The sequence below is a fragment of the Gigantopelta aegis genome, chromosome 10 (assembly GCF_016097555.1).
Source record: "Gigantopelta aegis isolate Gae_Host chromosome 10, Gae_host_genome, whole genome shotgun sequence".
NCBI classification, from domain to species: domain Eukaryota; kingdom Metazoa; phylum Mollusca; class Gastropoda; order Neomphalida; family Peltospiridae; genus Gigantopelta; species Gigantopelta aegis.
Window position 1 is genome coordinate 24,747,617 of NC_054708.1, and position 26,608 is coordinate 24,774,224.

Sequence of the window (26,608 nt, forward strand, 5' to 3'; positions counted from 1 at the left end):
TGAGTATTTTGAAATATTTAAGATATCCTCCAAAACACAGAACTCACAATATGTCAGACATTTTATAACATATACCAAATTGTTTATGCCTATAACAATATTTTAGGGGTCTTCATTTTGAACTATCCTCAGCTAACCAAGATATTACAACATAATTTAACTCCAAGATGGCCGCCACAATAGCAGCCAGAACAAGGAAATTGTAATTTATTGCATTTTAAATCAACCTTGGAAAGAGTGTGACGTTGACCATAACAATTTGTCTCAACAGCACTGGAGCAGAGAAAGAAGCATGCCAAAGAGAGCGAGCGATCTTGCGACACATAGCACCTCAGACAGTGTTCCTCCACTGAGCAGCCTCCCGCAAACCAAGCGTGACCATTGAATGTTTGTTTAAGTCGCATGATAACTTTGACGTAGCGCTAAAATCATATTAAGTACGTTTTTGTTGAAACAAGCTATCGTAGAGATAGGGTTATTAATGTGAAAACTTTGACATCTTAAAGCGGCATTATCTGGAATATGTTTATTATTTAAGCATATAGAACAGAAAATCCTATTACGTTTGGTGCATATATGACGCCGCACTCCGCATTGGTTTCACTACGCTGGCTTATCCAGGTCAAAAACAAAGCCAGTATTTTGAAAGTGGGACACTTTTGACGGCCTCGTACCGATCTCGGTTTTCATAGGCTTATCACAAGTATAGAATTCCCCAACAAGAGATCACGTGAGATTTCGCAATTTTTGAACAAATTTAACTGTCTTGATTGAGGGGTCGTCTCATATGTCCAAAACATATTTATATCCATAGAGGTATGATACAACGCCTTTTCCAGGGGTCGGCGGGTGGGGGATTTGCCTTGAAATTTTAACAGTGGCCAGCTGTTACATGTAAGGGGGTGTTACTAATTACGTAACGCTCTAGGGGTAGAGGAAGAGGGTACTGTGTTCGATTTACGTAACATTTTTCAAGACTATATGTTATTTTTATTCATTACTTAGACCTAAAAAGGTATGTGTTTTTTTTAATGCGCGGTCAGTCTAGGATCGATCCCCATCGGCGGGTATATAAAAGACCATGGTATGTGATATCCTGTCTGTGGGATGGTACATATAAACGATCCCTTGCTAAAAAAATGTAGCGAATTTCCATGGCGCATGTGCAGGGATTTCAGCGGGGTTGGGGTCATAGACTATGTTGAGCGAAGTTTATGCTCCCCCAAAAAATACATTTCAATTTTTTGTAAGCTTGGGCAAGTAAGGGTTTCGACCTCCAATACCCTCCCCCTGCACATGCAGCCGATTCCTCTCTAAGATTATATGTCAAAATCACCAAATGTTAGACATCCAACAGCAGATGGAAGGAAGGATAGGATATGTTTTATTTAACGACGCCCTCAACACATTTTATTTACGGTTATATGGGGTCGGATGATTATTAAGTCAATATGCTTTATAGTTGATGTCGTTAACCCTCCCCCCCCAACTTTATCCTTTCCAAACAAAATAATATGTGTGTGTGTGTGGGGGGGGGGGGGGGGGGGCAGTGCTAGGCCAACATACAACTTAAACGGTTTACATATAAAATGTGCCTTATTCAGCTGTTCCGTTGTGCAATACCTAATTGAAATGGTAATCGTACTTATGCATATCATTGTAGGCTGCTTCCAACGCCCATCGGTATAGCAAGTTGCGAATGTTGTCCCTCGTATATACTGGTATCCTGGCAGACATCGGTAGTAGATCACAGACGGAAACTGTTTATGGTCTGTAGCGCCAAGCAGTGGTCTAGCACCAGGTACATGTGGAGGATATTTGCATTTATATCCTGCAAAATATTATAATTAAATATTATATGTGCTTAACAGTTTGTTGTAACTTACACAGGTTTTGTCAATCAAAAACAAGAATAACTTTTTAAACGTTAGTATTGGATGTTTTTTCTATAAAAAAAAAGAATCCAGATTGCTAGATCAGAGAAAGTGTAAGTATTGGTGTGTGGTTTTTTTTGTTTTGTTTTTGTTGTTGTTTGTTTGTTTTTTCTTTTGTTTTGTTTCTTAGTTTAAATAATAATAATAATAATAATAATAATAATAATAAACCCACTTCATTATGTATCGACGAAATGGATGGAGGTCAAATGAGTTGTTCAGATGCATGGAATATCTCAGCACATATCGAACTACATGTATATCTATTTATGACCGATTTCACAACTATGTTCAACTTTTAAATATGTCTTATATGATATTAAAACAAGTTCAAAGGTTAAATCCATTTCACCAACTTAGAATATGTCTAAAATCGTTAAAATTCAGCCTAAGTGCATTGAATTGTTAGAACACCTAAAACTCACGCGTAGCTTCGAGATAAAATCAGGTGGGGTTTTTTATCAAATAGCTATTCAACGGAGTAACAGAATACATGGCACCATATTTCTCGCAGACCGTCGTTTTATTCGCGTGTGGTTACGCAACTTTAAATCCACGCATTGGCGAATTTTCACATTCTAAAATTAAGTTAAACATTTTAAGATCATCAAATTGTATGCTAATACAATTCGTATAAACAAATAATCGGTTACCTGGGTGAAAATCACGTGCATCCGATTCCGGTTACCTAGAACTTTGAAATATATATAGAGGCCAAAGAATATGTCTTTTCAAGACAGGTTATTATTTCACACAGGCTTAGGCCCAATTTTGATGAATTGTCTTTTAATTCAAAAACATAATCCTTTTGCGGTGTGTCTTCAGGAAACTTTCCTGAAGGACACTGATCATATTACCATGAGAGGATTTAACCTCTATCAAAAATTTCATGAAACTGAAAATAGAGTATCTGGGGGTGTTTTCATTCTTGTTAATGAAAACATTCCTCAGAGTATAGTAACATTAAATACCAATTTACAAGCTGTGGCTATCAAAGTCACGGCTCATAACACTGTTACTCTGTGTTCAGTTTACTTGCCACCTCGTAATCATTTTAATTTTAATCCTAGGGATCTTCATGGTCTTCTTGATCAGCTCCCTACTCCCTTTATTATTATGGGAGATTTTAATGGTCACCACGCTTTGTGGGGATGCGAGGAGATTAGAGGTAAACAATTTGAAGAGGTAATTCTCAAAAACGACTTAATTCTCAAAAATAAAAGTCGTACATATTTTCATTCTGCAAGTGGATCTTTCACTTCCATAGATTTAACTCTTTGTAGTCCATCACTTTTTGTTGATTTCTACTGGAAAGTTGGTTCAGACCTTTGTGGTAGTGACCACTTTCCCTTTATTTTGGAGCTTGATGGACCACCATCACTTGAAAGGATTCAAAGGTGGAAGTTGGCGAAGGCAAATTGGGGTCAGTTTCAGCATCTGTGCAGCACTCGTCTGCAACAATTTCCCATTACTGATGCTGATGATCCCATGTCTTTGTTCACTTCCATCTTGAAGGACATTGCGGATGAAACTATTCCTAAGACTTTGGCAGTGCCAAAGCGTTTCAATAAACCATGGTTTAATGATACGTGTAAGGATGCATTCAAAGAGCGAAACAGGTGACTTGAGAGGTTCAAACGTGAACCTACTGGGGATAACCTGGGTGCATTTCGTATTGCTAGGGCTAAGGCTCGCAGAGAGATTAGACAGAGTAAGAAATCATCTTGGAGAACTTTTGTCTCCAAGTTGAATTCACAAACATCAGTAAGATCTGTCTGGAATAGGATCCGTAAAATGAAAGGTAAAGAATTCAGTAATACAGTTCATCATTTGTCTGTCAATGATACGGATGTCACGTCTCACCGTGGTATTGCCAATGCATTGGCAAACAATGTATCTCATAACTCATCTTCTGTTTTCAGTACAGATGCATTTACATCTGTCAGAAATAAAGCGGAAAAGCGGTCCATCAGTTTTGCATCCGAAAATGCTCAAGTGTTCAACAGGCATTTCTCTATGGAAGAATTGCAGGATGCTCTTCGTGGAGCCCATGATACTTCAGCAGGACCGGATTAAATTCATTATCAGTTATTAAAACATTTACCTGAATCAACTTTGATGATTCTTTTGAATATTTTTAATAACATCTGGATTTCTGGAGACTTTCCTTCTGATTGGCAGAAAGCAATTATTATTCCTACTCCGAAGCCTGGTAAGGATCCAACTAATCCTACTAGTTATCGCCCTATCGCTTTGACAAGTTGCATTTCTAAAACCATGGAACGAATGATCAATCGTAGACTTGTCTGGTATCTTGAATCCCACGAATTGTTTACTAATGTGCAATGTGGGTTCAGATCTAGACGTAGCACGGTTGATCATCTTGTTAGATTTCAAACGTTTTATAGGGAAGCTTTCATCCATAATCAGCACTTGGTTTCAGTGTTTTTTTAAATGGAGAAGGCGTACGATACCACGTGGAAGTATGGGATTTTAAACGACCTCCATGGCATGGGCCTTAGAGGTGGACTTCCAGTTTTTATATCTCAATTTTTAAGAAATAGACCTTTTAAAATCCGGGTGGGGTCGACTTTATCTGATGTTCACCCACACGAGATGGGTGTGCTTCAAGGTAGCATCCTGTCTGTAACTTTATTTTCTGTGAAAATTAACAGCATCTCCCAGTGTTTAACACCTGGTGTGGATTGCTCGTTATATGTCGATGATTTTCAGATTTGCTATAGATCGTCCAAAATGAGTATCATTGAACGTAAGTTGCAGCTTTGTTTGAATAAATTTCATCAATGGGCAACTGACAATGGCTTTCGATTCTCAAAGTCAAAAACGGTTTGTATGCATATCTGCCACAAAAGAGGTCTCCACTTAGATCCACAGTTGTTTTTGGACAAAAATCCGATTCCGGTTGTGGAGGAGACTAAATTTCTAGGGGTTATATTTGACAGGAAGCTATCTTTTGTGCCCCATCTTAACTATGTTATAAAAGGGCTTCAAAGCTCTTAATATTTTAAAAGTTATTGGTAATACAGAATGGGGAGCAGACCGAAAGGATACGGTCCGTCTGTATCGATCTCTTTTGAGGTCTAAACTAGATTATGGATGCATTGTGTATGGGTCGGCGCGCAAGTCTTACTTGCAGATGCTAGATCCTATACACAATCAGGGACTTAGGCTATGTCTTGGTGCATTTAGAACATCTCCTGTAGAGAACTTGTACGTTGATGCACACGAACCTTGTTTGGGTGCTAGGCGTGCAAAGCTTTATCTGCAGTATGCTACCAATATTAACTCTTTACCACAACATCTTACACATGATGCGGTGTTTAATAACAAATATATGAAGTTGTTTGATGCCAGGCCAAAAGCTAATCGTACATTTGGTCTTCGCATTAAGCGTGTTTTATCGCTTTCCAACATTGATTTATCAGACACTTTGGAAACTCCTTCATATTTTGTTTTACCACCATGGTGTATTACACCACCTAAAATTATGTTTGATCTGGCGTATCTGAAGAAAGATTGTACAGATGCTGTTGTGTATAAACAGTTTTTCATGGAAATTCAAGACAAGTACCGTGATTACATTCCTGTGTATACAGATGGATCACGGGATAAAAATGCTGTGGCTTGTCCTACAGTTTTTTCCAGCAGACACAATACTTTCCATGAGACTGCCTGACTCAGCGTTGATTTTTAGTGCTGAAGTTTGGGCAGTCATTAAAACCTTGGAAGAACTAAAGGATTCTAGTGCATCCAAATTTATTATTTTTACAGACTCACTTTCGTGTCTTCAAGCTTTACGAAATATGAAGCTGGACCATCCCTTAATTGGGATGGTGATACGAAAGTGTGTTATTTTATCTATTGCCAATAAAGACATTGTATTTTGTTGGGTACCCAGCCATGTTGGCATCAGGAGTAAAGAAAAGGCAGTTGCAAACAAGAGTCATGCTATGGAGCCGCCTCATGCCAGAGTTGCATTATACTCCTATTTAGATAGTGTATCAACCAATTTATCTTTTCGACTTGGCAACGTGCCCGGACGGTGCGGTCATACCTAGCTTCATCCTATCGTTTATTTTGAAGAGTGGCATTACTGCACCTCAGTGTGAGCACTGTCAGTTTACTCGTGACAGTACGGTCATACCTATTTGACCCATTGATTTATTTTGAAGAAGGATCCTGCACCTCAGTGTGAGCACTGTCAGTGTACTCTGATAGTACGCCACATTTTAGTGCAGTGTACCCATCCTTTCGATTCCATCCAGTACTTATTTTACAATTTTTACCTGATACTGAATTTTATTATAAAATTTTAATTATATATATCTGTGATATTTGTATTTTTACACAGTCCTTTACACTGTGTTTTTATTTAACTGTTGAATTTTTATATTCATGATGATCATCACATTGTGTTTACATTTACCATAGTTTGACACCCAATAGCCGATGTATTTTTAGTGCTGTGGTGTCGTTAAACATTCATTCATTCATTCACTGTTTAATTACAAAGATAATGAGATCTCAGATAATATGATGATGGTTCGGACATTTTCAGATAGCGCATATGAAGATGCATTAATATTGTCTCAGATAATATGATGATTTATTAAAAATATTGTGGGGAGTATATGATCAATTCTTTAAACAACAGCTACACTTGGGTTGTACGTTATCCACATTTTAAAGTTCCATTTCCAGCATAAATGAATATCAAAGTTAGTGAGGTGGTTTATTTGATCACAGTGAGCAGTTTGTTCTCTGACAGAAATGACCCACATGTTCGCAGATCTTCAAGTCTCTGACTCTTCGGGTGTGTGTGTGTGGGGGGGGGGGGGGGGGGGGGGGGGGGGGGGGGGGACGTACCTCAGAGGTACAGCGCTGGCTTGATGCTCGGTCAGTCTGGGATCGATCCCCGTCGATGGGCCCATTGAGCTATTTCTCTTTCCAGCCAGTGTACCACGACTGGTATATCAAAGGCCGTGACATGTGCTATCTTGTCTGTGGGATGGTGCATATAAAATATCCCTTGCTGCTAATCGGAAAGAGTAGTCCATGAAGAGGGGAGAGCGGGTTTCCTCTCAATATCTGTTTGTTCCGTAAATAAAATGTGTTGAGTTCGTCGTTAAATAAGACATTTTCTTCCTTCATTCCTGATTCTTCGAGAGTTAACCACGATTTCTTCGGGTTCTGGAGACGACGGTATAAACGTTAAGAATCCTTTGACGTGACGTCAACAATGCTTGGACATTTTAATATGATTATTGACGTTAAAGCAATACGACGTAACAGACATGTACGAACAGAATCGCTGTTTGTCATTGACATATTTATTTTAAAATGACAGGCACGGCGGAAGCAACTGGGGGGGGGGGGGGGGGACTGAGGTTCAGGGCGCAAAGCAAACGTTTTAGGGGTTTCGAAAATATGCACACACACACACACACACACACCCACACACACACCCACCATAACATTTTGAAAACTAGATTTCTTGAATTTCAGTTTCCTGCATCCTACAAGTAAAATGCACCTCTGCCTTAAAACGTATGACCAATAATATGTTTGATTAATAATTATCCCCAACCCGCCTACTCCGCCGTGCCTGGATGTAAAAGGTGCATGCATCTAATACTACCTAATGTCGACTGTTAACTACTGTACTGTTCTGCTGCAATATTTTCTACGAGCGTCGAGTGGATATATGAACTGTGGTAATTGCTTGATTATTTGTTTATCATGACCGTTGACTGTATGTGGGTCCGCCACTGTATGTATGTGTGTATGTATGTATGTATGTTTGTATGTATGTATGTATTGATGTATGAATATCTATATATTGTATGTATGTCGAGGTTGACTATTACATACATAGATATTAACGCACTGGCGCAGGGGATAATTAAATCCTTTCTGGCCTCACAAATTGTCCCATGCCGTTGCTGGGACTCGAACCTATGGCACCGATTCGCCCGCAAATTGCAAGACTAACCACGATAAGCTCTGAGCTATCGAAGCTTCCATAAAAAGGAAGCTCTTTTAACTCAACCATATGCATGGGGCCTACAATCTACGCGGTCAATCCCACTTACGTGCACGAAACAGTGGGCAAACCTGGCACTGGCTAGTATGTATGTATGTATGCATGTATGTATGTATATGTGTATGTATGTATTGTACGTATGTATGTATGTATGTATGTGTGTATGTATAGATGTTTGAATATCTATATACTGTATCCATGTCGGGTTTGACTAGTACATGCATAGATATCAACGCACGGGCACATGGGATAAAAAGTAATCTTTGGGCTCACAAATTGCCCCACATGCCGTTGCTAGGACTTGAACCTTAGGCACCAAATCGCCCGCATTTTTCTACTAGCGCCGTAACCACAGGGGTAGATCTGGGAGCAGTATCAGTCTCCAGCCAGCCCTGCTAGTGTTCACTGCTAGACCAGTACCTTGAAGGCTTCGGAGATGCTGTGAGAACTGATGACTCTGTCTGCCAGGTCCGATCCGGTCAGGTCATAGGGTTTTACGTGCACATTGAGAACAAGCTGTTGTAGCGCACGCCGTCCATGACAGGAAAGGGGGGGGGGGGGGAGGAGGGGGGATCGCCTGCACTGGCAGGTGCAAGGGAGCACCAGCAGTCGGTAGCAGGCGGGGGGGGGGGGGGTAATTTTGAATGGAGCAGTTAATATGCCAAAGAGAAAGGGTGCGCAATTTTGATTCAGGAAATTTGGCGCAATTTTGAACGTAAATGGCAGAGCTAGTATAGGTTTTGGCATTAGTAAATCGAGAGTAGCTCGTTAATTAGACCTCTACGATGCTGTGGTGTCTCCCTAGGTTACCCATAGGGCCCTTAGAAAGGGCCTGACCGCTTCTGGTCGTGGCATGACAACCCAGGGGAGACTCGTGCGGAGCGCCGTATTTATAGTCACTTGACAATCGCGCGACCAGTCACACGACCGGTAGCGATCGGTTGCGACCGGTCGCAAGTTGCCACGACCGTCGCTAGACCAGTCGTGGGTACTCATGCGACTGGTCGGTGACTGGTCGGTGACAATCGTAGGTAGTCGTGGGTGATCGTAAGACGCACGTGCGACCAGTCGTGCAATTAGTCTGTGACAAGTCGCTGACCAGTCGGCGACAGGTTCCATAGTCTGACCGCAACCATTCGATCGCAGAAAACAAGCCCACGATCGCACAAACGCCGAGGTCGTGGACAATCGCAGCGTAAGTGTGACTGGGGCATTAGACTACGTTTTCTACTGCCCTCCGCAGATACAGAATGTAAATCTATTACACAATATTAATTATTGACAACGGTCATAAAATTATATTTTATTCTACACTACTTTCAATAATATTAAGATCCAAATAACAAATAGGCTTTTGACTATAACAATTTTGCTATATCGGTTATTAATAATTTGTGGTTAAAGAGTTTGATTAAAAAAATGTATACATTAAAATACACATTCAGTTTTAAGACAAAATAAACATAAAACAAGAATTCCTCAGAATTAAATGTCTCGACTGCCACAAATTCTTTCGGTGCACTATAATGAACATCCATGCATGCAACATTAAATCAAGTTTCAACTGACCTACGACATACAATTTGAGAGAAACTGATCCAAACGCGATTATAGGGAAGCGCCTTGTAACGGTTTAGGAATGATATTGTTTGATTGTACTGTCGTACATAAAATGCGTGACTAACTAGTATTTCAATTCAACACCAGTATTAGACAAGTCTCCCTAAACATACTTTTCCGATTTTTGGACAGAATCGTTAAGATGGAAATTATGTTGAAAATGAGACTTGCTTTAAAAATACTTAATCTAAAGCCTCACGCTTAACGTGGACTTCTTTGCTGAAATCGGGACGTCTACAATTACTATTCCGACATTTGGTTGATAGGAAGTTAAAGTTTGTTTTGTTTGATGACACCACAAGTGCACATTGATTTATTAATCGTCGAACATTGGATGTCAAACGTCATACTTGTATTTTTAAAGATGAAACCCCCTAAAAAAAATTCCATTAGTAGCCAGAGATCTATTGTGCACCGTCCCACATATAGGACAGAACATACCACGGTATTTGATATACCAGTTGTGGTGCACTGGCTGGAACGATACATATCCCAATGGTCCCACCGACGGGGATCGATCCTAGACCGACTGCACATCAAGCAAACGCTTTACCACTGGGCTACGACCCGCCTCTAAATTTTGACTGTTAGGTTATGCTATATTGAAAGGGGTCCAACTCCTGTATCTAGACACCTCGGTGGATCCCTTAGCTGACTGGTGCATTTCTCGTTCGAACCAGTGCACCACAACTTGATAAAGGCCGTGGTATGTGCTTTGCTGCCTGTGGGGAAGTGCATATAAAAGATCCCTTGCTGCATTAGGAAAATGTGGCGGGTTTCCTCTGATGATTAAGAGTCAGAATTAACAAATGTTTGACATCCAATAGCCGATGATTAATTAATCAATGTGTTCCGGTGGAGTCGTTAAACAAAACAAACTCCTATATCCAGAACCATGTAGTGTGTTGCTTACACACTGAATTATAATGATAGCTGCTTCCCTTTTTGGACCCCTAGAAGTAGAAGGTTGTAATATTTCTATAACTATAGGCGGTGCACGTGTTACTTGTTTTAGTATAATGTTGTTATATGGGCTATTCTCTTCTAAGGTAGAAAGTCAAACAATGACGTTTTCTGTGTAATTGCTACTTAGGCTAATGATTGATTGATTACTTAGCTATGTAAAAATAACATTGGTGAAATATCTCAAGGAACATTTTGCGCTTAGGATTAATATCCAATGATGGTTAAAAGTGTAGACATGCAAGAAACACCTTTCTAGTTGGTCGATAGAAAACAAAGGAAACCCCTTATCGCAATATGGTCTGCTGTAAATGATAAAGAAGAAAATAGTATTTTATATGCACTTCTCCATAGACAGGAGAGTACATGCCACGGCATTTGATGTACCAGTACTAGTCGTGGGACATTGGTTGCAATGAGTGAAAAACCGAGTCTATAAGAGGTGATCAGGCGCTCTATTGGCGGAGATAAACCAGCTTCGGGTGAGTAAATGAGCGTGTGGAAGAACGCAGCGATAGTGGGTGGGATGAAAAATCCTGATGATTGAGTGGCTAGGTTACATATGTTGTATTTCGGTATAAGGTAATAACAATAACCATAGATGTGTAGATGGATGGATGGAAGGATGGATGGGTGGATTGACGGATGAATGAATGTTTAATGACATCCCAGCACGAAAACTACATCGGCTATTGGGCAAAGGATTGACGAATGAATGAATGAATGAATGAATGAATGAATGAATGAATGGATGTGTTTTATTTCTGAACATGATAATTACAGCAAAGGTGATGTGTAGGTGCTGGACTGGATGAATGATTAAGTGAATGATTAAGTGAATGGGTTGATGGATGGATGGATGGATGGATGAATGGATCGGCGGATCGATCGATGAGTAAATGGTTGAATGGATCGATGAACGGATGTATGGATGGAAGGATAGATGGATGGAAATTAAATTCTGTAAAAAAAAAAAAAATCAACTGACGTGTGCACGAAAAGTCGATGGTGCTCCATCTTCCGTTTTTCTGACACTCAGAAGAGACTATGCCAGTGGATTTGAATCCAGCAATACATTTATATGAAAACTTCGCTGGGTAATGCGTGTTTTTAGCCGGTCTCCAAGCGGAATATGCTTTCCCTATTGTTTCTCCACAATCTGGCACTGAAAGACAAAACATAATAGATACAGAGGTAAACACACGTATATACAAAGATAAACACAACCAGAGCTATATGAGGATATTTGAATACTTCTCTTCGAAAATTATGAAAACTAGTCATGTTCAGTCTAAAAATGCCATTGCTGCCTTTTCATTCCAATATGGGTGAAAATAAAATAAATGACCCATTTTACAGTTTGCTCTAAAAGAAATAATATTTATCAATTCCAGGTTTAATGTCTATTTTATGTTTCAGCTCTAGATGTAAATTGTGTAACAAAATAGTATGATTAATAGCATTAAAAAATAAATAAAACATATTGCTAAAATGGTCTGCAGTATAACACTTTCGCTTGGTATAGTAACTGATGATTGCGTGTGTGAAAATAAGATGCAATACAATGATTTTTGTTCGGTACTGTTGTTTTTGTGACAGCTTCCTTTCAAACCTGTTACAACATAAATGGATATACTTAATTCTGAAGATCGACAAACAGGTCTTAAACAAACGCTCTTCCTATACGCAGAAAAACTGGTTCGGAAATAAATCTTGAGAGTTTATGTCATTTTAATTTAAAAAAAAAAAAAAACTAATATGTTTCACAGGCAAACTGATTGTCTTAAAATGCCTATATCTCTCCTGCAAATCCAAGTCATTTCAATGTTTTTGAAAACATTTCTGTTTAATGCACCAATAATGTCACCTCCTCTTACATGTAACATACATACGGTGTTCGAGTATTCTTTCCTATTGTATTGTCTGCTATATTATATGCTTCTCCATTCCGCATGAGATTGAAGATCGTCATCAAAAAACTAATTCCTGATTTCATACATTCCATATATTGTCATGTCAGGAGTATAATATTTTAAAACAACATAATTATAGACTACATTTATAAAATTATTAGATAATGTTTCAAAATTGTATTATGGTATTTTCATGTACATATTAGCAAATACGTTGTGTATAACTAATATTAGCATATAATCACTACAGAATTGGTTTAAATGGAATTATTTTGTCAAACAACTCTGTCACCAGCTGCAACCATCACGTTTTACTATAGATAAAAAATTACGAATTATTAATGAACGAAATGGAAATGTTTTATTTAACGACGCACTCAACATATTTTATTTACGGTTATATGGCGTCGAGAACTATTATTGAAGTTGCACATCAGAATGCAATGACTAATTACATCAACATACACGAAGTCATATTTCATATTATTGAAGTACAAAGTCCTAATATCATTTCTGATACTGAATTTGACACTCATATCATGAACTATTCATATTTACGGGTAGTGATGAAAGGTGTTGTTCAATATTTTCATCTTAGTGATAAAGATCGCCCAACACGTGTGTAATGAGGATGTCCAGAGTCACGTTATCAATGCAATTTAGCGTTGCATATTATGGATGATGAATTTTAACCACAACAATAATTAAAAAGCATTTCAAACGGACAAGGTGGGGAACGGGATCGCTATTACAACACCCACCGCTGGAGCAGTAAATGCGATCAGCTACTGTCGGCGACGTGGTACAGCTTTTATGGAAACTAGGCTTTACCTTGACATTGCTGTACATCACATTGATCCCAATTGTGACGTGGGTCGGTGGTGTAGCACCAGATAAAGGCGGGATCCCCCTTCACTCCCCGACAGTGATTGGAAACCTCCTCCCAGCTGGCGTCAACGGGGATGTTCTTCAGATTTCTGATCCAAATGGATCGCTGATGTGGTGTGTCTTTAGACCACTGCTGACACGTGAACCCATTCACTGTTTCGCTCAGATTTCCGTCGTACACGTAACCGTATTCGGCATGATTGTAATAACATGTCGTGGCTGTAACAAATTCAATTCATTTTATTATGCCTCTACTGGTCCAACATAATATAGTCTTCTGGATGCAATTGTGTGTATAGATTTATCATATATAGTTTTATCATATATAAATTTAACCAATTTGAGTTATGGACGTTGAACTTAGGAGATATGAAGATTAGTTTTCCGGACTTTTGTTTTGCAACGCCTGAAGACATTTTGTATATAGCTTTATCATGTATTGTTGCTGATCAAGTTTAACTTTCATGGTGATTTACGGACTTTTCACAGATGTTTGGTCCTTGAATTTAGGAGATACGAAATATTGCTGAGTCAGATAGGGGATATGTATTGCTTTAGCAACGTGCGTCAGTATTACAATGACGACGTGCACTTCAATATACTGTATGTTAATAATAAGGGTATAACGATGCATCTACATCTTAGAAGAAAATACTTAGGATGGACACAACAGTTATTAAGAAATTAAGGTTATAATGTTGAGGGTGGAGACAGATTATAAAACAAGAAACCTTTCTAGGTTACGTAGCTGCTTAACATTTCGTATACCAAGTAACTGAATTAGTTTGAATGTAGATGGTTTCTTCCAATAACACGCTTTGATATAATTAACCATCAAATTAGTGTAGGATGGGCAAAAAAAAACTAAGGTAAAATTCATCTCCAATCAGGTTACCATTACAAAGACTACAGATTCTCTGGTCACGTTATATTTGTTTCTAAAGACCAGTTTATATAAAAGATAGATGTGCTGACCATATATGTAACTTCTAATTCTGTAAGATAATGTTTTGGACAAATAATACTGAAGACAATGGGTATCAGTTACCCTTCAACCAATATTTTAATATTACTATATAACAATATATCTGAATAGGATAACGACCTAATTCGTTGTACATCATATGAGTTGTGGTTTATGATTCACACCAAGTAGTTGAACCAAATCTTTTTTTAACCTTTTTAATATCTGGAGATTTAGCAAAGCCCATGTCTCACAGACGTAATTAAATATAGGCAGTATATATGCATCAAATAAGTAGATTTTTGTTTTGACATTTACATTTAAATTTGTTGACATCTTTAAACTAAATACAGTTTTTACGCTCTTGACTTACAACATGCCTGTGTGTATTAGTAAACTTTCCATTGTAATAAAAATGACTCCTAAACAATTAAACGAGCCGACAATATTCATAATTTCATCATCATAATCCCAGTGTTCGATTTTTTGTTATACCACCCCTTTTCCAAAATACAACAGTTTTAGTTTTGGCAGTATTTACTACCAGTCTTAATCTTTACAATATTAGTTAAGTTTATCAATCATATTTTGAAGACCCTCGATAGTTTCAGAAAATATAGCCGTGTCATCTGCATATATCAAAATATAGAGGTTCAAAATACCCATTTCTATACTATCACAATCATTATTAGCTTAATAACTTTCAAAGTCATTAATATACATGGAAAATAAAAAGAGGCGATAACGCATCTCCTTGCAAAACGGCAATAGACTCATCAAATGAATCAGTTAATGAACCATTATCTCGCCTTCATGTAAAATTCTTTAATCTCATTGGTTGTTTTCCGTTGGACAAATCCATTATAAACCTGTGGGCGGAGCCAAATTCTCTTATACCCCGTCTGTAATTGCCAACAGTTTCCAGCCACCCCAGTTAATGCTAAAGCAATAATTAGATTATAAATAACATTGATAATCAATCAAGTATACATAATTAATTTTATTTTCACTATAAAATACACTATTTCTATACTTTTAAAAGCTGCAATGTTGAACTCGGCCACCTAATTACGGTCGTGGTGTTTTTGTATTAACGCGCGATTAGTAACAGTTTTTTTTTTTTTTTTTTTTTTTCAGTTTTTTTTTTTTTATCAAAATCTGTTTCAGACAATTTTGTATTACAAACATTTGAAGTTAAAAACTCGTTTATCGATGGAACTATCTTTCGTCACTGGCAAGTGGTTTCGTTCGCGTCCGCGTGGTACGGCTTCGTTACTAAATTACTATTTACTCTTTTCTAGACTTTACTTTGCTTTATAGTGATAGCACCTCGTATCCTCCGGAGTCGGGCCCGTCTGCACCACTATACCAACCCATGACGACTGGACTATACCCTAGTCTGATACTCTCTCTCGTTCAGACGGATCCGGCTTCTCAAGATCTGTATTTCAGCACAGCACTACACCTTCAACGTCTATCGACTGTCAATCTAGGGGTTTTCTTGACGGGATGCAACCCATCTCGTCCCTATAAGCTGTGCACCAAAACGGCCTTAACGAGGCCACTCACGTGGATATATCGATCGGACTTTAAACTTTTAGATCTGCGTTCAAAAGTGTATGTCGAAATTACTCTCTTTTTTTTATTATTAAATAGTCCGATCCTCTCTTCTTTCTCTTATTTAATTTTGGACTGTCCTTCTAAAATGCTCCAAATTATATAAATATTCGGCCGAGCAGTCAATTCTTTTTATTTTTGGCTTGTAACTTTTTTTCCTTTTTTTTTTTTTTTAAATTTATTCTATTAACATTTTTACTAATTGCTATTTTCAAAATTCTGCCCATTTTCAACTCTACACCCCGCCCCCCTTCGGCTCGGGGTAAAAGAACAGAGGGTACATAAAAAGCCATATACCCCTCGTGATGCTTCTACAACCTATATTGTTCTAATAGCTTGCATTTGTTCGTAAAATAAAAATAAAACGACAAACATAAAAGAAACAATTCGTAAATAAATAAATAAATAAATCAGGTTACTTTTATGTAATATTTCCATATATATTCCATATATATATATATATATATATATATATATATATATATATATGTAGAATCCCAAAATGTACGTCAGGCCTTAATAGAGGGGTACTCGCCCTCCTCCCCACCTCCACCCCACCTCAGTGCATACGGGTCTGCGTAGTACTTACGAGCACATAACATGTCTGGGATTGACCACAGTCCAGATTTCAGACACCTGGATTTCCCCGATCCTCTGATGAAGTTAAATCCATCTTTACATCTGTAAATGACCGTCTCATTGTCGGGACGATCAGACGGGATTGCATCAACCAAATCGGGTGGCTTCTTGCAAACTGACCAATGTGAAGAAAATAATATCAAAATATGCATGTAAACAGTCAAAGAGCGCGACGTTTTTGTTTTGAGAAAGTGATGCATGTTTTGTTTCTAAGGTGCAGCGACTAAAGGAGTCGCGTGCAGCATTATTATGTACACTGACATGCATTGTATATTATATCTATTCCAACTTTCCCTCAGAAAGACCAAATAATATTATTTATGCATTTTCTAAATGCTCTATTTTCAGGGAACTTTGACATACGTGCTAGTCTGTTTCATGTTGTCTTGCTTTGTTTTCTCTTTATCTTTCATTTTCCCTTTATTTAAGGACATGCAGTCATGATCTGGCTAATCAGAACAATATGTTTTGAGAAATGTGATGTGAACAAATAGTCTGACCCGAGTCATCACGTTATGTCGTAATTAAATACAAATTAAATACATTCAAAGCCAGTGCACCACAACTGGTATGGTATGTGCTATCCTGTCTTTTGGATGGTGCATATAAAAGATCCTTTACTACTAATGGAAATATTTTAGCTGGTTTCCTCTCTAAGACTATGTCAAAATTACCAAATGTTTGACATCCAATAGCCAATGATTAATAAATGACTGTGTTCTAGTGGTGTCGTTAAACAAAATAAACTTTACTTTAAATACCTTCAATTTAGCGTGATACTTACTATCACATTGTGGCACATCACAAGTCTCGGTAACGACCGACGGGTCTGTTGTGTAGCACCATGGATGCTTTCCATCCCGGAATCCCCTGCAGTAATTAGATGCGTCATCAAGCGTGACGTCTGACGTCAAATTGTTTTCATCACGGAAGATGGCATCGACCACGTGCGGGGTATCAACTGTCCACCTCTGACATTTCTTGCCGCTGCTGGTCGTTGACTTGTTGCCGCTGTACAGAATACCATGTTCTCCACTATATTCATAGCAGTTCAGTGCTGGAATGAAAATGGTTGGGGGTTTTGTTTTTTGTTGTTGTTGTTGTTGGGGTTTTTTTGTTGTTGTTCTTGTTTGTTGTTGTTTTTTGTGGGTGTTTTTTTGTGGGGGTTGTTTTTATGGGGGGTTTTTTGTTTGTTGTTTGTTTGTTTGGGGTTTTTTTTTTGGGGGGGTGGGGGGTGGGGGGTTGCTAATTGAGGATCCGGAGATTAAACATTTAGCACCCTTGAACATTCTGAAATATTTAAGATGACATCCAAATTGCCATAAAAACACAGAACTGGTAATATATCGGACATTTTATCACCTATCACAAACTGTTGGGGTCAAGAAATTAAATTTAAACTACATTCAGCTAACATCATTTAAAGTTAGCCATCACAATATCAATCAGCACAAGGAAATTGTAATTTGTTGCATTATATATTAACACACTATACACGTTTCTTCTTTCCCTATCACCTATGCGTTTCTTTTTTGACAGAGTATATATATAGTCTGTCAAAAAATAAACGCATAGATCATAGGAAACGAAGAAAAGTGTATAGTGTGTTAATGTATAATGCAACAAATCTCTGTCAAGAAAGAAATGCATAGGCGATAGGGAAAGTGTTTGATTTTAGAAAATATCGTGGGTTTTTTTTACAGTGACCGTGTTTGTTAATGTTCCTGGAATGGGGCAGGATGCCCAAATCAAACACTTTTCTTCTTTCCCTATAACCTATGCGTTTCTTTTTTGACAGAGTATATATAAAGTGTTTCATTTTACAAAACATCGGGGTTTTTTTACAATGTTGCTCAATGACCGTGTTTGTTAATGTTCCTGGAATGGGACAGCATTCCCAAATGCACCCTAAAACAAATTTAACGCTCGTTGTGACACGTTGTGCGACAATTGCAGGAAATTGGCGTGAAATGGTAACATTTTGGCGAAAGCACGTGAAACTCGGGGAAAAGATTGGGATAGTGATGGGTATTTAAAGCTGCAATGCTCGCAATGGTGCCTCATTTCCATTTCGACGTAGATGAGTTGCAAGATGCCAATACTAAGCCTGCCGAATCGAAACATTGCAATATGCCGCCTCCAGTTAGATGAATCGCAGTCAGCAGTCGCACGCCACATGAAGTCAGCTGAAGACCGGCCCAGAAGTGGAAGACCTCGCATAACAATTGCAGCACAAGATCGCTACATCCGGGTTCTGTACTTGCGTCACCGAACTGCCACAGCAACGAACACTGCTGGACGCATACCTGGTTTGAGAAGGAACCATTCGAAACCGACTTCGAGAAGCTGGTTTACGGGCTAGGAGACTGTATGTTGGCCCTGTCCTGCGACGTCAGCATCAACATTTACGTGTTCGCTGGTGCACGAATGTACAGGGGTGGAACTTGGAAAACTGGCGGCGATTATCGTTCAGCGACGAGTCACGTTTCCTTCTACAGCGACGTGATGGGCGACAACGTGTTTACAGACGCCGCAATGAACGTGTTGCCAACAACTGCGTCGCCCAAGTTGACAGATTCGGTGGAGAGAGTGTTATGATGTGGGGAGCCATCTCATACATCGGCAGAAATGAACTTGTGTTCGTACAAGGCAACCTGACAGCTGTATGCTACCGGATGAAATTCGTCGCCGTCACATGCTTCCCATTTTGGATCGACAGAGAGAACTCTTTCAGCAGGACAATGCCAGGCCGCATACGGCACGTGCAACAATGGATTTCCTACAGAATGAGAACATTAATGTGCTGCCAAGGCCATCAAGATCGCCAGACCTCAACCACATTGAACATCTAAGGGACGAGCTGGACAGACGTGTATGCCAGCGTGACCCGGAGCCTCAGACGTTTCAGCAACTGTCACATGCACAGCAGGAAGAATGGGCTAGAACTCCACGTTCCCGGATTCAGAGACGCATTCAGTATATGTCAAGGAGATGTCGCGCAGTGATTGCTGCTGCTGGTGGCGACACCAGGCACTGATTTCAGCGCCCTCGTGCGATACTGTTTGGTGAAGAAAACATCTCCACTGCAGTCAGTCCATAGCAGGAACTTTGTCACATACTCATGTAAAATTTGACTGTGATACGATCATAAATAACGAAATTATACCACTTTGTATTAAAGAGATAATTGGATGAATATTTCGCCTATGTGTTACTTTTTTGACAGAGTATATATATATATATATATATATATATATATATATATATATATATATATATATATATATATATATATATATATAGTTTCAGGGGTTTAGCTAAACCTCCAAAATTATTCACAAATTTGCTGAGGAAACTGTGGTAAAATTCAAGTTACATTATAAAAAACCCAAACAAAAAGAAAAAAAAAAACCCAACAACAAAACAAAAAACATAATCAGGTTCAGCAAACTGAGTTGTCGAAAGCAATCTAATTAAAATTAGCTCCACTATTACATGTGGATCTAACACCAGCCAGTTGGAGCTCATGTCCACCAATCAAAACCTTACTTGCAGAATCCTGCCAGTGATTTAAAAATAATTTGAAAACATTCCGAATTATCCTGAGGGTATACGACATGTTACGTGTGAATTACGAATGCCTTGAAACATGTTTTATTTTATAAAATAAATAATTTGTAATGTAAAACTGAAGACTGATTTATTATTATTTTTTTTTTTATAAATAAATAAATAATTTTTAATGTATATTTGAAGACTGATAACCCACCCCATACGTATTGGTATGGTTCGCTGTACTGCGGCCACTAAAATAGACTCGCCCGATATTTTTAGAATTTGTATGCTCCCAAATAACGTTATAAAAGGCGAAGTGTGATTGGTCAATATTTAAATTATTATTTACAGACGAAATGTTACCTGGACATTGGGGACTACGCAGTGTTGTTAGTTTTAAATCACTGGCAAGATTCTGCAAGTAAGGTTTTGATTGGTGGGCATGAGCTCTAACTGGCTGGTGTTAGATCCACATGTAATTGTGGAGCTAATTTTAATTAGATTGTGTCGACAGCTACATTTGATTTTCGACTGAGGTGTTGGTAGTAATGTATTATCTTCAGACTTCCCCTTTCCACTTCCGATGCCTATGTTGTATTTATTTATTTTGAATTAGCCATTTGCAGATTAACAATGGAATATGATTAAGCCACATTCGCAAACGATACACTAATATTTAACCTAGTGTACGTACATGCACACACAATTGTTGGCACATCCCAGCGTAGGTCGTCACGGCATTTTGAAAAAGTGCTTCCTTTGACATATTTGGTGCCGGTCACACAACCATATTTATATTGGTTGTTGAGTTGGTCGTATGCCGCAATGTTTGCATTGTGCACCTCCGGTGGATCACCACACAAGAAATCTGCAAAAACACTTAGATTAACAAGTAGACCTAAACTATATATTTATAGTATTGTATACGTAATTTAGGTCAATAACAGGTAGGCCCCGCCTATTATTGTAATATGTAGTACTAATTTTTGTCAATAGCTAGTCTACTAATAAAGTAATATTTTACAATTGTAGCTACTAGGATTAACCTATTAGTATTATAGTATTTATTTCCATTAGTAGCTAGAAGGATTAATATATTAGTAATGGAGGTGTGTGTTACACCAATAGCTACATGCAGTAGACCTCTGATATTAGCAATATAGTTTTTATTTTCACCATCAGTATTTCGTGTTTAGCAATAGCTAGTTGGATTAGCATATTAATGATGCAATTGTTTCACATATAGTAGTTCTAGCATATTAGTACGTACAGTTATTATTCAGCAAAAGCTAGTAGGCCGCTATATTCGTATTGTAGTATTCAAGCACCCCCCCCCCCCCCCCACACACACACACACACACCAGAGACGATATGCATGTTTTTGTCCTATTCTAGCCAAATAAAACTGCGCATTTGCCCCCACCCCACCTCAAACACACACACACACACACGAGATTGTACTGTCATATAGTATTGCCATCAATAGCTAGCAATGTAATATCTATTTTCATCAAAATTAAATTCATACATTAGTGTGAAAACATCGTTCGTCGTATAATATCGATTTCTTGTATGTGCGCAATTTATTACCTCGCACTAATGGTCCAACTTGCCCTAAGGATTTGTGCTGGCAGATTTTTCAATAAGGAAGGAAATGTTTTATTTAACGATGCACTCAACACATGTTATTTACGATTATATGGCGTCAAACATATGGTTAATGACCACACAGCTATTGAGCCAGGAAACCCGCTGTTGCCACTTAATGGGCTACTATTTCCAATTAGCAGCAAGGCATCTTTTATATGCACCATCCCACAGGCAGGGTAGTACATACAACGGCCTTTTATATGCCAGTTGTGGTGCATTGGCTGGAACGAGAAATAGCCCAATGAGCCCACCGATGGGGATCGACCCCAGACCGACCACGCATCAAGCGAGCGCGTTATCACTGGTTATTCAAAAAAATTAAATAAAACATTTACATTCCATATTATTTGAAACCTGTAAACTCAGTTAGCCAAATGAAGCTGAGATTGGGACAGAGAACAGAGACCAATTTCACAAAACATTGTAAACTTAGCACGTAAAATTAAATATACAACTAAACCACAATTCTTATTACTACTGATATTATTATTAATATGGGGCGGGACGTAGCCCAGTGGTAAAACACCCGCTTGATACGCTGTAGCTCTGGGATCGATTGCCGACGGTGGACCCATTGGGCTAGTTCTCGTTTCAGCCAGTTCACCGTGACTGGTATATCAAAGTCGTGGTATGTGCTATCATGCCTGTGGGATGGTGCATATAAAATATCCCTTGCTACTAATGGGGGAAAAAATGAAGCGGGTTTTCCATGTAAGACTGTCAATATTGCCGAATGTTTGACATCCAATGGCCTATGATTAACAAATCAATGTGCTCTAGTGGTGTCGTTAACTCTATTTGACGAGGGTATATTGGGAGGAATTTAAAAAAAGAAAAAAAGAATTTGAACTTGCTGAAGAAACATAATACTAGAAAAAAGGAATAAATGTATTTGTATATCTTTTTTTTTTATCTGTCACCCCTACCGCAGTACACCTACCGTCACACAGCGGGATGTTGCAGTAATCGAAAGTAATATCTGGGTCAGTGGTGTAACACCAGGGTGGGTGTCCAGGGGATGGTCTACACGAGTTGCCCGCCTCTAGAAGAGTCTCGGTTACATTGCCCATCTTGATCTCAGTGAGATTGTGTGGGTGTGGCTGCTGTGATGTCCATGATTGACAGGTGAAGTTGCTCTTTGTAACATTGATACATCCGCGATACAGCAGTTCGTGATTACCCTCCCCCCCCCCCCCCCCTCTCTCTCTCTCTCTCTCTCTCTCTCTCTCCGTCACCCCTACCGCAGTACACCTACCGTCACACAGCGGGATGTTGCAGTAATCGAAAGTAATATCTGGGTCAGTGGTGTAACACCAGGGTGGGTGTCCAGGGGATGGTCTGCACGAGTTGCCCGCCTCTAGAAGAGTCTCGGTTACATTGCCCATCTTGATCTATGTCCATGATTGACAGGTGAAGTTGCTCTTTGTAACATTGAGAGTCTCGGTTACATTGCCCATCTTGATCTCAGTGAGATTGTGTGGGTGTGGCTGCTGTGATGTCCATGATTGACAGGTGAAGTTGCTCTTTGTAACATTGATACATCCGCGATACAGCAGTTCGTGATTACCCTCCCCCCCCCCCCCCCCCCCTCTCTCTCTCTCTCTCTCTCTCTCTCTCTCTCTCTCTCTCTCTCTCTCTCTCTCTCTCTCTCTCTCTCTCTCTCTCTCTCTCACTTTCGGGTGTGTATAACGTTGTCACCCTTGGGCACTTTAAAATATTCAACATGGCCGCCAAGGGGTCCAAAAATAAACAAAGTGCTATATATCTGTAAGCAGATATGGGTTTGTTTTGGGGTTTGTTTTTTGTATATTCAATGAAGTAATTATTTAAATGAATCAATAGAAATTATCCGCTAGAAATGTGAAAATTAACAAAGTACTATATCCATATAACAAAATGGTAAATAATTCAATTAAACAATTATCTGAAGCATCTGTAGAAATAATTAATTACGATATATTTCTTAAATTATATATATACAGAAAAGTTATTAGAATGAGATTATGATAGTCTATATTGCCAAGTATGACCTCATCAATGTGATCATTTCACTAACTAGTGTCTTTGTTAGTCCAACCAAACGATACATATACTGGTTAGAAACTATGGGTTACTACACTATAGTTAAGAGTGTATATGTTATTACCGCAATGTATTTTGAAAGTTTAAATACAATATATTTTAGTCGTCTTGTTTCGATATTCGACTGATTATTCTTCATACTCATCCTCTTTTTCTGCGAAATCATTTGCATGGTTTGCTTCCTGAAACAAACCTGGCCACATTAATATACACTGAACATTTTACATACCAGGGCCCAATTTCACAAAACATCGTAAGCTTTGTTGTGCACGTAAATGTAAATCTACGACTAAACCACACTTCTTATTACTATTATAGTACAACAAATATAGTTAAACGTAGACATAATTCATTTTCCTTTGTCCTTAGAATGCTCCATTTTCCGAAATGGTGGAATATCAAACACATGTAAATGAATGTCCGGTATAACTGCTATAGCTGCAGACGTAAACGTACGATGTTTAGTGAATGTGATGAATAAATACATTTCTGTATTTAAGGTCACTGAACAAAGATATAGCGTTTTGGGACGAAACTATTTTTACACTAGTTGTGATCAGCAAAGACTGCTGTATGTTTTAAAGTTACACATTATTTTATTTGCATGTGATGGTTTTGATTACCAATAACCGTCTTAGAAAAATAAACTTATTCTTTAAAATAAGAAATAAATTGTTGTTATTTAAGAACTCTTTTTAGTGTACGTATGCTGTAAGCGACAAGGCATTCAACAAGCACTTAGGAAAACGGTAAGGTTGTACAATAAAATGGTTCATTTCATTGTTTTGTTATTGTTGTTGTTGCATTATATAGAACTGCAGGATAAATGAAATACCCGTTTTCTGTCGTAAGATATCGTCTTTATCACCAGTCTAACCTTCGCAGGATAAAGCCGATATCTTAAGACCGTAACGAATTATTCTTTCCCCCGCACCCCCCACTTCTCTCTCTCTCTCTCTCTCTCTCTCTCTCTCTCTCTCTCTCTCTCTCTCTCTCTCTCTCTCTCTCTCTCTCTCTCTCTCCATACATCAATGCATAAACGTATAAATAAGTTGAAACTCACCTTGCTCAATAGTTGTTTCACTTGCCTGGAACAGGAATATAATTGTCAGGATACACGAGTTCGGGACTTTGCAAACTGGAAGGAAAAAACAAACATGATCTCATTAGGTTCTGTATTTTACAACTAAAGTGTAGAACGAATACTACGTCAAAACGGAAAGGAAACCAAAGGAATATAGAGAGTTTAATTCTAGATGTGACATTTAATTCCGCTGAACCCTTGTTTTGTTTTGGGGTTCTTGTTTTTGTGTTGTTGTTGTTGGGTTTGTTTGGGGTTTTGTTTTTTTGTTTTTTTGTTGGGGGGGGGGGGGGGGGGGGGGGGTCTGATTTTTTGTATTGTTGTTGATTTGTTATTATTGCTTTTATTTGTTTGTTCTATTATTTGTTTGTTTGCTTTTTAATTATAAAGTAGCGAAGACACCTATACAGTATTTTGAAAATCATCTCCGATAGAATTAAAAATATCACCTATTCGTAAAACTGTTTTGTATTTACAAAATGTAAACATGACTGTAAATATATATTATATATAAATTAAAAAAACACAGACAAAAAAACACAAAAAAAACACACATAACAAACGAAAAAAAAAAAGAAATAAAGAAAGCAAAACCTAAAAATAATGTTTAAAACTGACAAAAATTGACAATTAAAACTGGAACTTACCCATAGCGACCTGCCTCCCTAGCAAAGAGTATCTATGAGCCAGTAAAACCTACTGGCTCTTTCAAACATAAATCAATAATCGTTCTACAAAATACTCTACAGCAAAAGAAACACCTACCTCCTAACGTATAGCGTACAAAAACCTGGTCTAGCTAGCGATCCCAATCGCTCGCACCAGTGCATATGTAATAAAAATTTAAAAATAAGGAAACGAAAGGAGTATTTATATGACGACACCTCAGTATATTTTTAAACTACGACTACTTAATAAGTCATTGTCATTTTTACAAATGGGCGAGAGAGAGAGAGAGAGAGAGAGAGAGAGAGAGAGAGAGAGAGAGAGAGAGAGAGAGGAGGGGGGGGGGGGGGGGGGGTAATTTTGACTGTGTTAGAAACGAAACCACTAGTGAGTTACATTTTATTTTTATTTAGTAGGAAGGGATCTTTTATATGCACATTCCCACAGACAGGATAGGAAATGCAACGGCCTATAATATGACAGTCGTGGTGCAGCGATTTGAGCGAGAAATAATTCAATTGGCCCACCGAAGGGGACCGACCCCAGACCGACCGCGCATCAAGCGGGCGCTTTATCACAGGGCTACGTCCCGCCCGACAGTATATAGCCCGACATTTTATATAACAGCCTTGGGACATTTTGTAATGCAGAAACAAATGAGTCCACTGCGAGCGAGCGATCCTACAACTTGTCGCACCCCGGTGGAGCAATTTACATTTTAAGTGCATCCAGCCACACTACAACCGCCCCCCACCCCTACCCCAAACCAAACATAGAAGAAGAAGAAAGAAAGAAAGAAAGAAGGAAGGAAATATTCACAATGAAGTAACACTGCCATGACATTCATTAAGGTAGATTAAGTACATGTTAGGATACTAGTAGTTGCCATCGTGTCTGTGTAGGTCCATGCTACCTTTATCGATACACAGTAACAATTATTATGGTTAAATTGATATATATATATATATATAT

General features: G+C 38.4%; 2 protein-coding genes across 2 annotated transcripts; both read right to left on the reverse strand.

Annotated features, from left to right (window-relative positions):
• Positions 1 to 331: 331 nt before the first annotated feature.
• Positions 332 to 15,012, reverse strand: LOC121383548 (plasminogen-like). The gene is made up of 5 exons (XM_041513635.1): positions 15,009 to 15,012; positions 13,326 to 13,601; positions 11,570 to 11,746; positions 1,720 to 1,831; positions 332 to 422 (listed from the first exon to the last, which is right to left on the reverse strand). Exons 1-5 carry the CDS (start codon positions 15,010 to 15,012, stop codon positions 332 to 334), a joined length of 660 nt encoding a protein of 219 aa, XP_041369569.1.
• Positions 15,013 to 16,472: 1,460 nt separating this feature from the next.
• On the reverse strand, positions 16,473 to 23,192 carry LOC121383550 (plasminogen-like). Its single transcript, XM_041513636.1, has 4 exons — positions 23,063 to 23,192; positions 20,852 to 21,025; positions 17,387 to 17,659; positions 16,473 to 16,717 (listed from the first exon to the last, which is right to left on the reverse strand). Exons 1-4 carry the CDS (start codon positions 23,190 to 23,192, stop codon positions 16,473 to 16,475), a joined length of 822 nt encoding a protein of 273 aa, XP_041369570.1.
• Positions 23,193 to 26,608: the final 3,416 nt, after the last annotated feature.